Genomic DNA, 12,649 nt, shown 5'->3' with positions numbered 1-12,649 from the left:
AAATGCTTAAAACCTACAACGTTCCATCATCATTGCCCCAGTAACCCACAACGTTTCATCATCATCGCCCCAGTAACCCACGTTCCATCATTGTCACCCCAGTAACCCACATTATTTCATCATCGTTGCCCCAGTAACCCACAACATTCCAACATCGTTGCCCCAGTAACCCACAACATTCCATCATCACTGCCCCGGTAACCCACAACGTTTCATCATCGCCCCAGTAACCCACAATGGTTCATCATCATCGCCCCAGTAACCCACGTTCCATCATCATCGCCCCAGTAACCCACAACATTCCATCATCGTTGCCCCAGTAACCCACAACATTCCATCATCGCCCCAGTAACCTAGAATGTTCCATCATCGTCGCCCTGGTAATCTACTGTTTTTCATCATCCTGTCATTGTCAGTACCAACAAGAGTGCCAACACAATTAGTAGACAGCTTTAGATTACAAGGTAGCATTACAAAAAGAGAATTTTGAATTTCAGCATGCAAAGCTCACACTTAAGTACAAAAGTTTTTAAATATTATTAAGGGAAATTAGGACATAGAACACTATAGGCCCTTCAGCCAACAATGTTGTGACAAAGCTTTCAACCAACTCCAAGGTCAATCTAATCCTTCCCTCCTACGTAGCTCTCCAATTTTCTATCTTACACATACCCATCTTAGAGTCTCTTGAATGTCCCTAATGTACTTGACTCGACCACTACCTCGGCAGTGCATTCCATGTATCCTCCACTTTCTGTGTAAGAAAAACTTACCTCTGACGTCCCCTCCTATACTTTCCTCCAGTCACCTTAAAATTATGTCCCCCCATATTAGCCATTTCTGCCCAGGAAAAAAGTCTCTGGTTGTCCACTTGATCTATACCTTTTATCTTGTACACCTCTATCAAGTCACCTCTCATCCTCCTTTGCTCCAAAAATAGAAAAGCCCTTTTGGTCTGAATTCTTCCTAAACATTAGAGTACAAGATACAGTCTCCAGAAATGAGTACTGGTCAGGCACAGACTCACCTCGGTTTTCTTGGACACATCAGTCATGGCTGCTTTGTGCTCTTGACAGGCTCGTTGCAGTTAAATTGGACGCACCTTCACCTCAGACCTGCAGAGAAATGAGATGTTGCTGTGATCACACTTCCAACCTGATCAACATGAACTCATCCACAGGTTCAGCTGTTTGTCCATGAGGCAATGAATCATGAGGCTACACAGATCAATTAGCAATCCCAGGGTTTACTTTTTCAAACCCAGACTGGATCTACTATGCTATGGGGAAGAGGTCGGAAAAGCTGTTAAATCGTTATAAAAACTTAAATAGGCTTCAGGAAAGATCATATAACTTTACAATAAAAACAGAAAATGCCCAAGATACTCAACCAGTCAGGCAGCATCTGTGGAAGAACAACCAATTCACTGTTTCAAGTTGAAACCCCTTCAGCAGAATTCTATGTCTCTTTCCACAGACGCTGCTTGACTTTTTATACATCACGGGTCCTGAGTCCTCTCCAGAACTCAACTTCGCAGATGATCAGATCGACTTTTTGCATCCCACCTAGCCGCACTGGCTTTTCACTCTGTTTATCAAGGTGGAAAAAAGAATTAGAAGAAGTGTGTTCACCACCATCTGAGAAAGAGAACTCCAAAGTCTCATAGCTATCTGAGAGAGTTGGATAAGTCACCGGGACCAGATGAGATATACCCCAGGTTAACATGGGAGGCACGGGAGGAGATTGCTGAGCCTCTGGCAATGATCTTTGCATCATCAAGAGGTTCTGGAGGATTGGAGGATTGCAGAAGTTGTTCCTTTATTCAAGAAAGAGAGTTGAGATATCTCAGGAAATTATAGACCAGTGAGTCTTACTTCAGTGGTTGGTAAGTTGATGGAGAAGATCCTGAGAGGCAGGATTTATGAACATTTGGAGAGGTATAATATGATTAGGAATAGTCAGCATGGCTTTCTCAAGGGCAAGTCGTGCCTTACAAGCCTGATTGAATTTTTTGAGGATGTGACTAAACACATTGATGAAAGTAGAGCAGTAGATGTAGTGTATGTGGATTTCAGCAAGGCATTTGATAAGGTACCTCATGCAAGGCTTATTGAGAAAGTAAGGAAGCATGGGATCTAAGGGGACCTTGCTTTGTGGATCCAGAACCAGCTTGCCCACAGAAGGCAGGCAGTGGTCGTAGACGGCTCATATTCTGCATGGAGGTCAGTGACCAGTGATGTGCCTCACGGATCTGTTCTGGGACTCCTTCTCTTCGTAATGTTTATAAATGACCTGGATGAGGAAGTGGAGTGATGGGTTAGTAAATTTGCTGATGACACAAAGGTTGGGGGTGTTGTGGATAGTGTGGAGGGCTGTCAGAAGTTACAGCAGGACATTAATAGGGTGCAAAACTGGGCTGAGAAGTGGCAGATGGAGTTCAACCCAGGTAAGTGTGAGGTGCTTCATTTTGGTAGGTCAAATATAATGGCAGAATATAGTATTAATGATAAGACTCTTGGCAGTGTGAAGGGTCAGAGGGATCTCGGGGTCCAAGTCTATGGGCAGGTTGACTGTGTGGTTAAGAAGGCATACGGTCCATTGGCCTTCATGAACTGTAGGACTGAGCTCAAGAGCCGAGAGGTAATGTTACAGCTATATGGGACCCTGGTCAGACCCCACTTGGAGTGCTATGCTCAGTACTTGTCAACTCACTACAGCAGGGGTCCCCACCCTTTTCTGCATCGCAGACCGGTTTAATATTGACAATATTCTTGTAGACCAGCTGAGCGGGGGCGGGGGGGGGGGAGTTGTGTTCAAGTAGGGTTAAACTCACCTCAACATGTCTTTTACAGTTAGGGTTGCCAACTTTCTCACTCCCAAGTAAGGGACAAAAGTAGCAGTCAAATCCCGGGAGACTTTACCCCAGGAAAGACTACCATGACCACATGACCATGAAGCCTTGCGCGGGCACCTTTGTGCGCATGTGATGTGTGTATGCGCGTAAGTGCCGATTTTTTTTCCCCTCCCACAAATCTGCTTCATCTTCCCGACTATACTGTACATACATTATTTCTACTTTATATAGGCTGTGTATTTATCATATCACTCCTGCTTTTACTATATGTTAGTGTTATTTTCGGTTTTATGTGTTATTTGGTATGATTTGGTAGGTTATTTTTTGGGTCTGGGAATACTCAAAAATTTTTCCCATATAAATTAATGATAATTGCTTCTTCGCTTCACGCCACTTCGGCACGAAAGGTTTTATAGGAACGCTCCACCTTAGCGGGGGAAATATGGGACAAGCCAATTTAGTCCAATATACAGGATGTCCTGGCTAATACGGGACAGTTGCAACCCTATGTTCAAGTTCAACAGTGCATGACAGGGAATGAGGAAAGGTGCAGCTGACTCATATCGTTTCCTCACGGCCCGGGAGCACATGCTCTGCGGCCCGGTGGCTGGGGACCGCTGCACTACAGGAAGGATGTGGAAACCATAGAAAGGGTGCAGAGGAGATTTACAAGTAAGTTGGCTGGATTGGGGAGCATGCCTCTTGAGAATAGGTTGAGTGAACTCAGCCTTTTCTCCTTGGAGCAACGGAGGATGAGAGGTGACCTGATAGAGGTGTATAAGATGCTGAGAGGCATTGATTGTGTGGATAGTCGGAGGCTTTTTCTCAGTGCTGAAATGGCTAGCATGAGAGGGCAGAGTTTTAAGGTGCTTGGAATGAGGTACAGAGGAGCTGTCAGGGGTAAGTTTCTTTTATGCAGAGAGTGGTGAGTGCATGGAATGGGCTGCTGACGACAGGCGGATACAATAGGGTCTTTTAAGAGACTCTTGGATAAGTACATGGAGTTTAGAGAAATAGAGGGCTATGGGTAACCCTAGGTAATTTCTAAGGTAAGGACATGTTCGGCACAGCTTTGTGGGCCGAAGGGCCTGTATTGTGCTGTAGGTTTTCTACGTTTCTATGAAAAAGCAATCCATTCCCCTCCCAATCTTAAATGTGTAACCCCTTATTTTAAGTAGTGACTATAAAGCATTGTCACAGTGACTGCACACTGAATGGCTACACATGTTATAGGGTGGTTAAGGCGGCAAATAGTCTATTTGCCTTTATTAGTTGAGAAACTGAGTTCAAGAGTTGGGAAAGTATATTGCAGCCTTACCAAACTCTAGTTAGGCTGCATCTGCAGTATTGCTTTCAGTTTTGGCACCCTATCATAGGAAGGATGTCAAGGCTTTGGACAATGTGCAGAAGGGGTTTACCAGGATACTGCCCGGATTAGGGGGCATGTGCTATAATGAGAGGTTGGACAAATGTGTTGTTTTCTCTGGAGTGGCAGAGGCTGAGGGAAGATCTGATAAAGGTTTATAAGATTATGAGAGGCATAGAGTAGGGTAGCAAGGTGGAGATATGTCTCTACCAAAGAAGGTGTAAGGATCTCCTTCCCTCCTCTAGCCTGTAGGTCACCCTTCGGCAAGGTGTAACACCTACTTAGCCCCCCGATCAGGGTCTCGTGAAGCCATGGGAACAGGGTGGTTATGGTCATATGTGCAGCTGCTGCATATCTCAAGTCCTGGTTATAGGACCACTGACGCCAGGCAGACAATCTCTGAAGATTATTGATAACAGCTGGGGTCACCTGTCTTGTAAAAAAAACTGCCCAGAAGGCAGCGATGGCAAACCACTTCTGTAGAAAAATTTGCCAAGATCACTCATGGTCATGAGACTATGATCGCCCACGTCGTACAACACAATACGTAACGATGATGAATGCGTGTAGACACCTTTTCCACAGTGTGGAAATATCTAATACCAGAGGGCTTGCATTTAAGGTAGGTGGGAGTTAAGTTCGAAGGAAATGTGCAGAGCTAGTTTTGGTTTCAAGCACAGAGAGCGATGGTGCCTGGGGTGGTAGTAGAGGCAAAAACAATAGGGGCCTTCTTCAGGCACCTCTTAGATAGGTACATTAATGTGAGGGATATGGATATTGTGCAGGCAGAAGGTATTATCTCAGTTAGAGATTTAATTACTAATTTTATTAATTTGACACAACATTGTGGGTCGAAGGGCTTGTTCCAGTGCTGCACTGTTCTATATTAATAGTTGCCATGGCAACACTATGGTGCAGCAGTTAGTATTGCTGCCTCAGAGGCCCAGAGATACAGGTTCAATCCTGACCTTGGGTGTTATCCATGTAGAGACTCTATATTCTCACTGTGACAAGAGCTTTTCCTGCCACTTCCTAAGTTTAATTGATTGTTGTAAACTGTCCCTTGGTGTAGACAAATAATAAAGGAATCAAAGAGGAGTTAATGGACACAAGACAGAGACCTGCAGAGTTGTTGGAATACAGGGAAGCAGAGACTGGGACTGTCTGTTCCAGCCGCCAAGGGGGGAAATGCCGGAACTGGCCGTGTGCTACTGGATTCCATGCTGGGTTTGAAGCAGGCCCTCCCCATCGGTGCTGCTCTCCAGTGTTTGCTCGGTGAGAGACAAGCTGGATTACATTCAACTGAGGCTGCACTGCATGATATGAGGAATTGCTGTGGGCTGCTCTTGCAGAAACATGGCTCCAGGACAACATCCATGCACCAAAGATTCAACACATGTTTATTATCAAAGCAAGAAACTGAAAATAACCCAAATTTTAAAAACTTCAAAAAAAAATCAAAAAACCAAAGAAAACGAAAACACTGCGATGAGAAAGAGAGAGAAAATAAAAACACTGTGCAAACACTAGAAGCAAGACACAGTATTCTGTACGAGAATGAGTCCCAGATCCACTCCTGGGGAATCCGAGTCCAAAGCCAAGCCTCAGTCCCCAGTTTTCACTCCAGTGGGGCAGAAACACTTAGCAGCCCGATCAGTTCACAGCCACGTCACCATGGAGAAAGGAATAAACATTCACGGGGGAACAAGCAAAATCAGCCCGACCCTTGCCTCTGTACCCAAAACTCAGGGTCTTGAGCTATACTATATTTTTATATAATTTTCCTAACTATTTTTTTGCTATCATAATTACATGCTGTGTGCGACTGTGATTCTGTGTTGTACACCAGAAACACCAGGAATGCTGATCCGTTTGGCTGTATTCACGTGTATAGTTGAATGACAATTAAACTTGAACCTCACTGATGAGATCAGCATGAGTCTATTGACCAAACTGCCTCGTAAATCTTGATCCTACCACAAGACAAAAGATCCTCTGCATATCCGCGTTGTCACAACTCCCAAGGAACTTGCGTGTTAAAAGTGCCCATCACTTTTCTAAATGCCAGCTGATACGAGCCTAGCCTGCCCAATCTTATTTTGCCCCAAAAGACAACACACCCCTTCCAGATATCTGGTGAAGACCTGGACTGATTCCAACAAATTAATGCCTTAAAAAGAAAGACCAATATTGTACATGATACAGATGTTCGAGGGCACTTAAGACAGAAAATGGAAGGATATGGACAGAAGGGATGAGCTTAGTTGGGCATTTGCTTCCTAATGAAGTGAGCTGGACACAACTTTGTGGAGCAAAGGTCCCTGTCCCTGCCCCTGTGCTGTACTGTGTTATATTCTAGTACTGTGCATACACCCCCACCATTGGCTTACAACTGGAAAAAACCCTCCCTACTGTTCCCTTACCCGGTTTAGGTGACTCCATCGGGATGAAACTCCTGAACAAACCCCTGGTATCTAAAAAAAAACCACGAGAGAGGATTCTACTATTGCTTGGTTACCATGGGGAGTTTGAGAGGGCTTCTCTCCTACCAGCCCAGGGTATTAACAGCTCAAGGACCAATAACTTAAACAAAAACCCAAACCTGACCCAGCGCACAAGAAGAAAGGTTCAGTGAATGGGTCTACAAGGGAGACCAGATCCCGCAGGCACTATCAGAATGGCAAAGAAATTATATTGAACCTTCGTGAAGTACAATCTGGCCTCAGCTAGGTTCAAAATGGATTCCATAAATGAAAGGGTTAATAATAGAGTGTTTGATGGTTCTGGCCATGTACTTTCTGGAGTTTAGATGTTGGGGTGGCGGGGGGGGGGGCGTTGGGAAGGTGGAAATGAATCCCATTGAAACCTATCGAATGTTGAAAGGCCTAGATAGAGTTCGTGTGGAGAGGTGGTTTCTATAGTGGGGGAGTCTAGGACCAGAGGGCTCAGCCTCAGATTAGAGGAGCATCCATTTAGAACAGAGATGAGGAGGAATTTCTTTTGCCAGTGAGTGGTGAATCTGCGGTATTCATTGCCACAGATGTAGACTTAACACAGAGATTGATAGGTTCTTGATTAGTCAGACCATCAAAGGTTATGGGGAATGTGGTTGAGAGGGATAATAAATCAGCCATGGTGGCAGACTCGATGGGCTGAAGAGTGTGGTTCTGCTCCCATGTCTAATGGTCTTGAGTGTTTATTGTCATTCTTCAATACAGGAGTGAAAGGAGGACAAAATGATTGTTGCTCCAGATCTGATGCAGATTTAAAAAACACACACACACAGTAAACAAAGAACACAATAAGAAAAAAAAACAAGAAGAAATTAATTCTCAGTGCTTCATTATAGAAAGGAAGTGGGCATAAGGGGGTCCACGAAAGATTTCCAAGAATTATTGTTGGGATGAGAAACTGCAGTCACAAGGACAGATTAGAGGCCAGAACGATTTTCTTTGAAGAGGAGAAAATTGATCACAGATTTGGAAGAAAGATATAAATCATGCCATGTCTGGGCAGAGTCTATACCGGGAGGCTGTTCCCTTTGATGTGCTTGTCAAAATTCAAAGTTCAAAGTAAATTTATTATCAAAGCACATACATCTCACCATGAAAAACTTAGAACCATTTTCTTGCAGGCATACTCAAAAATCCATAATGGAATAATAACCATAACAAATCATTGAAAGACCACACCAACTTGGGTATTCAATCGATATACAAAAAACAACAAACTGTGCAAATACAAAAAGAAAAAAATAATAATAAATAAGCAACAAATACAGAGCACGAGATGAAGACTCCTTGAAAGTGAGCCCATTGACTCTGGGAACATTTCAATGATGGGGCAGGTAAAGTTATCCCCTTTGGTTTAAGAGCCTGATGGTTGAGGGTAATAACTGTTACTGAACGTGGTGGTGTGAGTCCTGAAGCTCCTGTACCTCCTTCCTGGTGGCAGCAGTGAGAAGAGAGCATGATCTGGTTGGTGGGGGTCCCTAATGATGGATGCTGCTTTTCTGTGTCAACACTCCATGCAGAGGTGTTCAACAGTGGGGAGGGCTTTACCCGTGATGGACTGGGCTGTATCCACTATTTTTTGCAGGATTTTCTATTCAAGGGCATTGGTGTTTCCATTCCAGGCTGTGATACAGCCAGTCAATATATTCTCCACTACACTTCTACAGAAATTACTCTTAAGTTTTAGATGTCATGCCGAATCTTTATAAACTCCTGGGGAAGTAGAGGTGCTACAGTGCTTTCTTCATAATTGCATTTATGTGCTGGGCCCAGGACAGAGCCTCTGAGATAATAACACTAAGGAATTTAAAGTTGCTGACCCTCTCCCACCTCTGATCCTCTGATGAACACTAGCTCATGGACACAAACACGAGGAATTCTGCAGATGCTGGAAATTCAAGCAACACACATCAAAGTTGCTGGTGAACGCAGCAGGCCAGGCAGCATCTCTAGGAAGAGGTACAGTCGACGTTTCAGGCTGAGACCCTTCGTCTTCTGTACCTCTTCCTAGGGATGCTGCCTGGCCTGCTGCGCTCACCAGCAACTTCGATGTCTGTTACTAGCTCATGGACCTCTGGTTTCTTTCTCTTGAAGTCAATAATCAGCTCTTTGGTCTTGCTGACATTGAGTAAGAGGCTGTTGTTATGGCACCACTCAGCCAGATTTTCAATCTCCCTCCTGTATGCTGACTCATCACCATCTTTGATTCGGCCTGTGACAGTGGTGTCATCAGCAGACTTGATTATGGCATTGTAGTGGTGTTTCACCACACAGTCACAAGTGTAAAATGAGTAGAGTGGGGGCTAAGCACACAGCCTTATGGTGTACCTTTGCTAATGGAGATTGTGGAGGAGATGTCACCGATCTGAACCAACTGAGGTTTGCAAGTGAGGAACTCCGGGATCCAATTGCCCAAGGAGGTATTGAGTCCAAGGTCAAGGAGCTTATTCATTAGTTTTGAGGGGATGATGGTATTGAATACCGAGCTGTAGTCAATAAAGAACATCCTGATGCTGTCCAGATGTTCCAGGGTTTAGTGAAGAACCAAAGAGATGACATCTGCTGTGGACCTGTTGCTCCAGTAGGCAAATTGGAGTGGATCCAAGTCACTTCTCAGGCAACAACCTCTCAAAATACTTCATCACTGTGGACGTAAGTGCTACTGGATGATAATCACTGAGGCAGGTTACCACACTCTTCTTAGGCACAGTACAAATGAAACCTGCTTGAATTAGATGGGTACTTCAGACTGCTGTAGCGAGAGGTTAAAGATCTGAGGGGACACTCCAGCAGCTGATCAGCACCGTTTTTTAGTGCTTGGCCAGGTACCCCATTTGGGCCACATGCTTTTTGTGGGTTCACCCTCCTGAAGGCTGCTCACACATTAGATTAGATTAGATTGTGAGGACACTCAGTCCTCGTTTATTGTCATTTAGAAATGCATGCATTAAGAAATGATACAATGTTCCTCCAGTATGATATCACAGAAACACAGGACAGACCAAGACTAAAACTGACAAAAACCACATAATTATAACATGTAGTTACAACAGTGCGAAGCAATACCGTAATTTGATAGGCACGGTAAAAAAGAAGTCTCAAAGTCCCAATAGCCCATCACCTCTAAATGACAGATGCCATGAACCTCCAGCACCGCAAACTTGCCAATGCAGCACCCTGGAAGCACCCGACCACAGCCAACTCTGAGACCGTCCGAAAACTTCGAGCCTCCGACCAGTCCTCCGATACGGAGCACCATCTCGGCCGAGGGCTTCGACCCTGTCCCCGGCCGCCAAGCAACAGGCAAAGTCAAGGACTCGGGGCCTTCTCCTCCCGAGATTCTGGATCACACAGACATCGGCCTCAAAGACTGAAATCGCAGGATCATCAGGGACTGTGGGAGTTTGCGATTGTTCCTCTATGTTTTGATGGTCAAAGTGAAGGCATTGAGCTCATCTGGAAGCTCAATTGTCACCTAGCACGTGATTTAACCAGTGCTAATAGCATTCAAGCCCTGCCACAATTGTCGAGCATCCTTCGTTGATTCAAGGTTAGTCTGGAATTGCTACTTCACCCAAGAGAGCGCTTTCTGGAGATCCTACCTGGATCTCTTGTAACTTTCTTGGTCATCAGACTTAAATGCCTCTGATCTGACCCTCAGCAGATTCCTGACCTCATGGTTCATCCAGGGCTTCTGGTTGAGGAAGACTGAAATATTTTGTGGGGCGCACTCACCTACAACTGTTTTGATAAAGTCCGTGACAACCATAGTCACAGTCCAGTCCACTGACTCAAAGCAATCCCATAGCCACCCTTCTGCTTCTCACAACCACCTCTGTTGCTCTAATATCTGCCTGCACGCAGTACCAGGGGGTCACAGATATAAAATGAAAAGTGAAAAGAATCAAGAAGAGGGAAAACTTATATAAATTTTTTTTTAAATCAGTGTTGTTGGAATCTGGAATGCACTGCCAGGAAATCACAGAGATAGATTCCATTGAGGGCAAAGAGGGGACTGGATAACCTGTGTTGTGGACACAGCTCAGCACATCACAGAAACCAGGCTCCCCTCCGTAGAGTCTGTCTATACTTCTTGCTGCCTCAGTATAGTAGCTAGTATAACCAAAGACCTCACCCACCCCAGACATGCTCTCTTCCCCCCTCTCACATCTGATACAAGGTACAAAAGCCTGAAAGCATGTACCACCAGGCTGAAGGACATCTTCTATGCTACTGTTAATCATAGTCATAGAAAAGTACGGCACAGAAACAGGCCCTTCATCCCATCTCATTTGTGCTGAGCTATTTAAACTGCCTAGTCCCATCGACCTGCACTGGGACCACACTCCTCCATACTCCTACCATCCATGTACCTATCCAAATTTCTCTTAAACATTGAAATCGAGTTTGCATGCGTCACTTGTGCTGGCAGCTTATTACACGTTCTCACAATCCTCAGAGTGATGACGTTTAGCCAGAGAAAGTGGCTCACCTGAGGACTGGGAGAAATTCAGAGTTCAGCAGAGGAGGACAAAGGGCTTAATTAGGAAGGGGAAAAAAGATTATGAGAGAAAACTGGCAGGGAACATAAAAACAGACTGTAAAAGCTTTTATAGATATGTAGAAAGGAAAAGACTGGTAAAGACAAATGTAGGTCCCCTGCAGACAGAAACAGGTGAATTGATTATGGGGAGCAAGGACATGGCAGACCAATTGAATAATTACTTTGGTTCTGTCTTCACTAAGGAGGACATAAATAATCTTCCAGAAATAGTAAGGGACAGAGGGTCCAGTGAGATGGAGGAACTGAGCGAAATACATCTTAGTAGGGAAGTGGTGTTAGGTAAATTGAAGGGATTGAAGGCAGATAAATCCCCAGGGCCAGATGGTCTGCATCCTAGAGTGCTTAAAGAAGTAGCCCAAGAAATAGTGGATGCATTAGTGATAATTTTTCAAAACTCGTTAGATTCTGGACTAGTTCCTGAGGATTGGAGGGTGGCTAATGTAACCCCACTTTTTAAAAAAGGAGGGAGAGAGAAACCAGGGAATTATAGACCGGTTAGCCTAATGTCGGTGGTGGGGAAACTGCTGGAGTCAGTTATCAAGGATGTGATAACAGCACATTTGGAAAGCGGTGAAATGATCGGACAAAGTCAGCATGGATTTGTGAAAGGAAAACCATGTCTGACGAATCTCATAGAATTTTTTGAGGATGTAACTAGTAGAGTGGATAGGGGAGAACCAGTGGATGTGGTATATTTGGATTTTCAAAAGGCTTTTGACAAGGTCCCACACAGGAGATTAGTGTGCAAACTTAAAGCACACAGTATTGGGGGTAAGGTATTGGTGTGGGTGAAGAATTGGTTAGCAGACAGGAAGCAAAGAGTGGGAATAAACGGGACCTTTTCAGAATGGCAGGCGGTGACTAGTGGGGTACCGCAAGGCTCAGTGCTGGGACCCCAGTTGTTTACAATATATATTAATGACTTGGATGAGGGAATTAAATGCAGCATCTCCAAGTTTGCGGATGACACGAAGCTGGGTGGCAGTGTTAGCAGTGAGGAGGGTGCTAAGAGAATGCAGGGTGACTTGGATAGGTTGGGTGAGTGGGCAAATTCATGGCAGATGCAATTTAATGTGGATAAATGTGAAGTTATCCACTTTGGTGGCAAAAATAGGAAAACAGATTATTATCTGAATGGTGGCCGATTAGGAAAAGGGGAGGTGCAATGAGACCTGGGTGTCTTTATACACCAGTCATTGAAAGTGGGCATGCAGGTACAGCAGGCGGTGAAAAAGGCGAATGGTATGCTGGCATTTATAGCGAGAGGATTCGAGTACAGGAGCAGGGAGGTACTACTGCAGTTGTACAAGGCCTTGGTGAGACCACACCTGGAGTATTGTGTGCAGTTTTGG

At 44.7% G+C, this 12,649-nt stretch overlaps 1 protein-coding gene across 4 annotated transcripts in view; it reads right to left on the bottom strand.

The window, feature by feature from the left end:
• Window positions 1–12,649, bottom strand: part of nexn (nexilin (F actin binding protein)) — a 101,953-nt gene that overhangs the window by 49,918 nt on the left and 39,386 nt on the right. For all 4 annotated transcript variants that reach the window (XM_063064747.1, XM_063064748.1, XM_063064746.1 and 1 more), the window contains exon 2: window positions 1,028–1,115. In XM_063064747.1, coding sequence (XP_062920817.1) covers window positions 1,028–1,054 — 27 coding nt within the window. In that variant the 5' untranslated portion in view covers window positions 1,055–1,115. The remainder of the gene's footprint in view (window positions 1–1,027; window positions 1,116–12,649) is intronic.

The sequence above is a fragment of the Mobula hypostoma genome, chromosome 12, assembly GCF_963921235.1.
Source record: "Mobula hypostoma chromosome 12, sMobHyp1.1, whole genome shotgun sequence".
NCBI lineage: Eukaryota > Metazoa > Chordata > Chondrichthyes > Myliobatiformes > Myliobatidae > Mobula > Mobula hypostoma.
The sequence above is the reverse complement of the archived record's forward strand: the minus strand, read 5'-3'. Positions and strand labels throughout refer to the sequence as shown.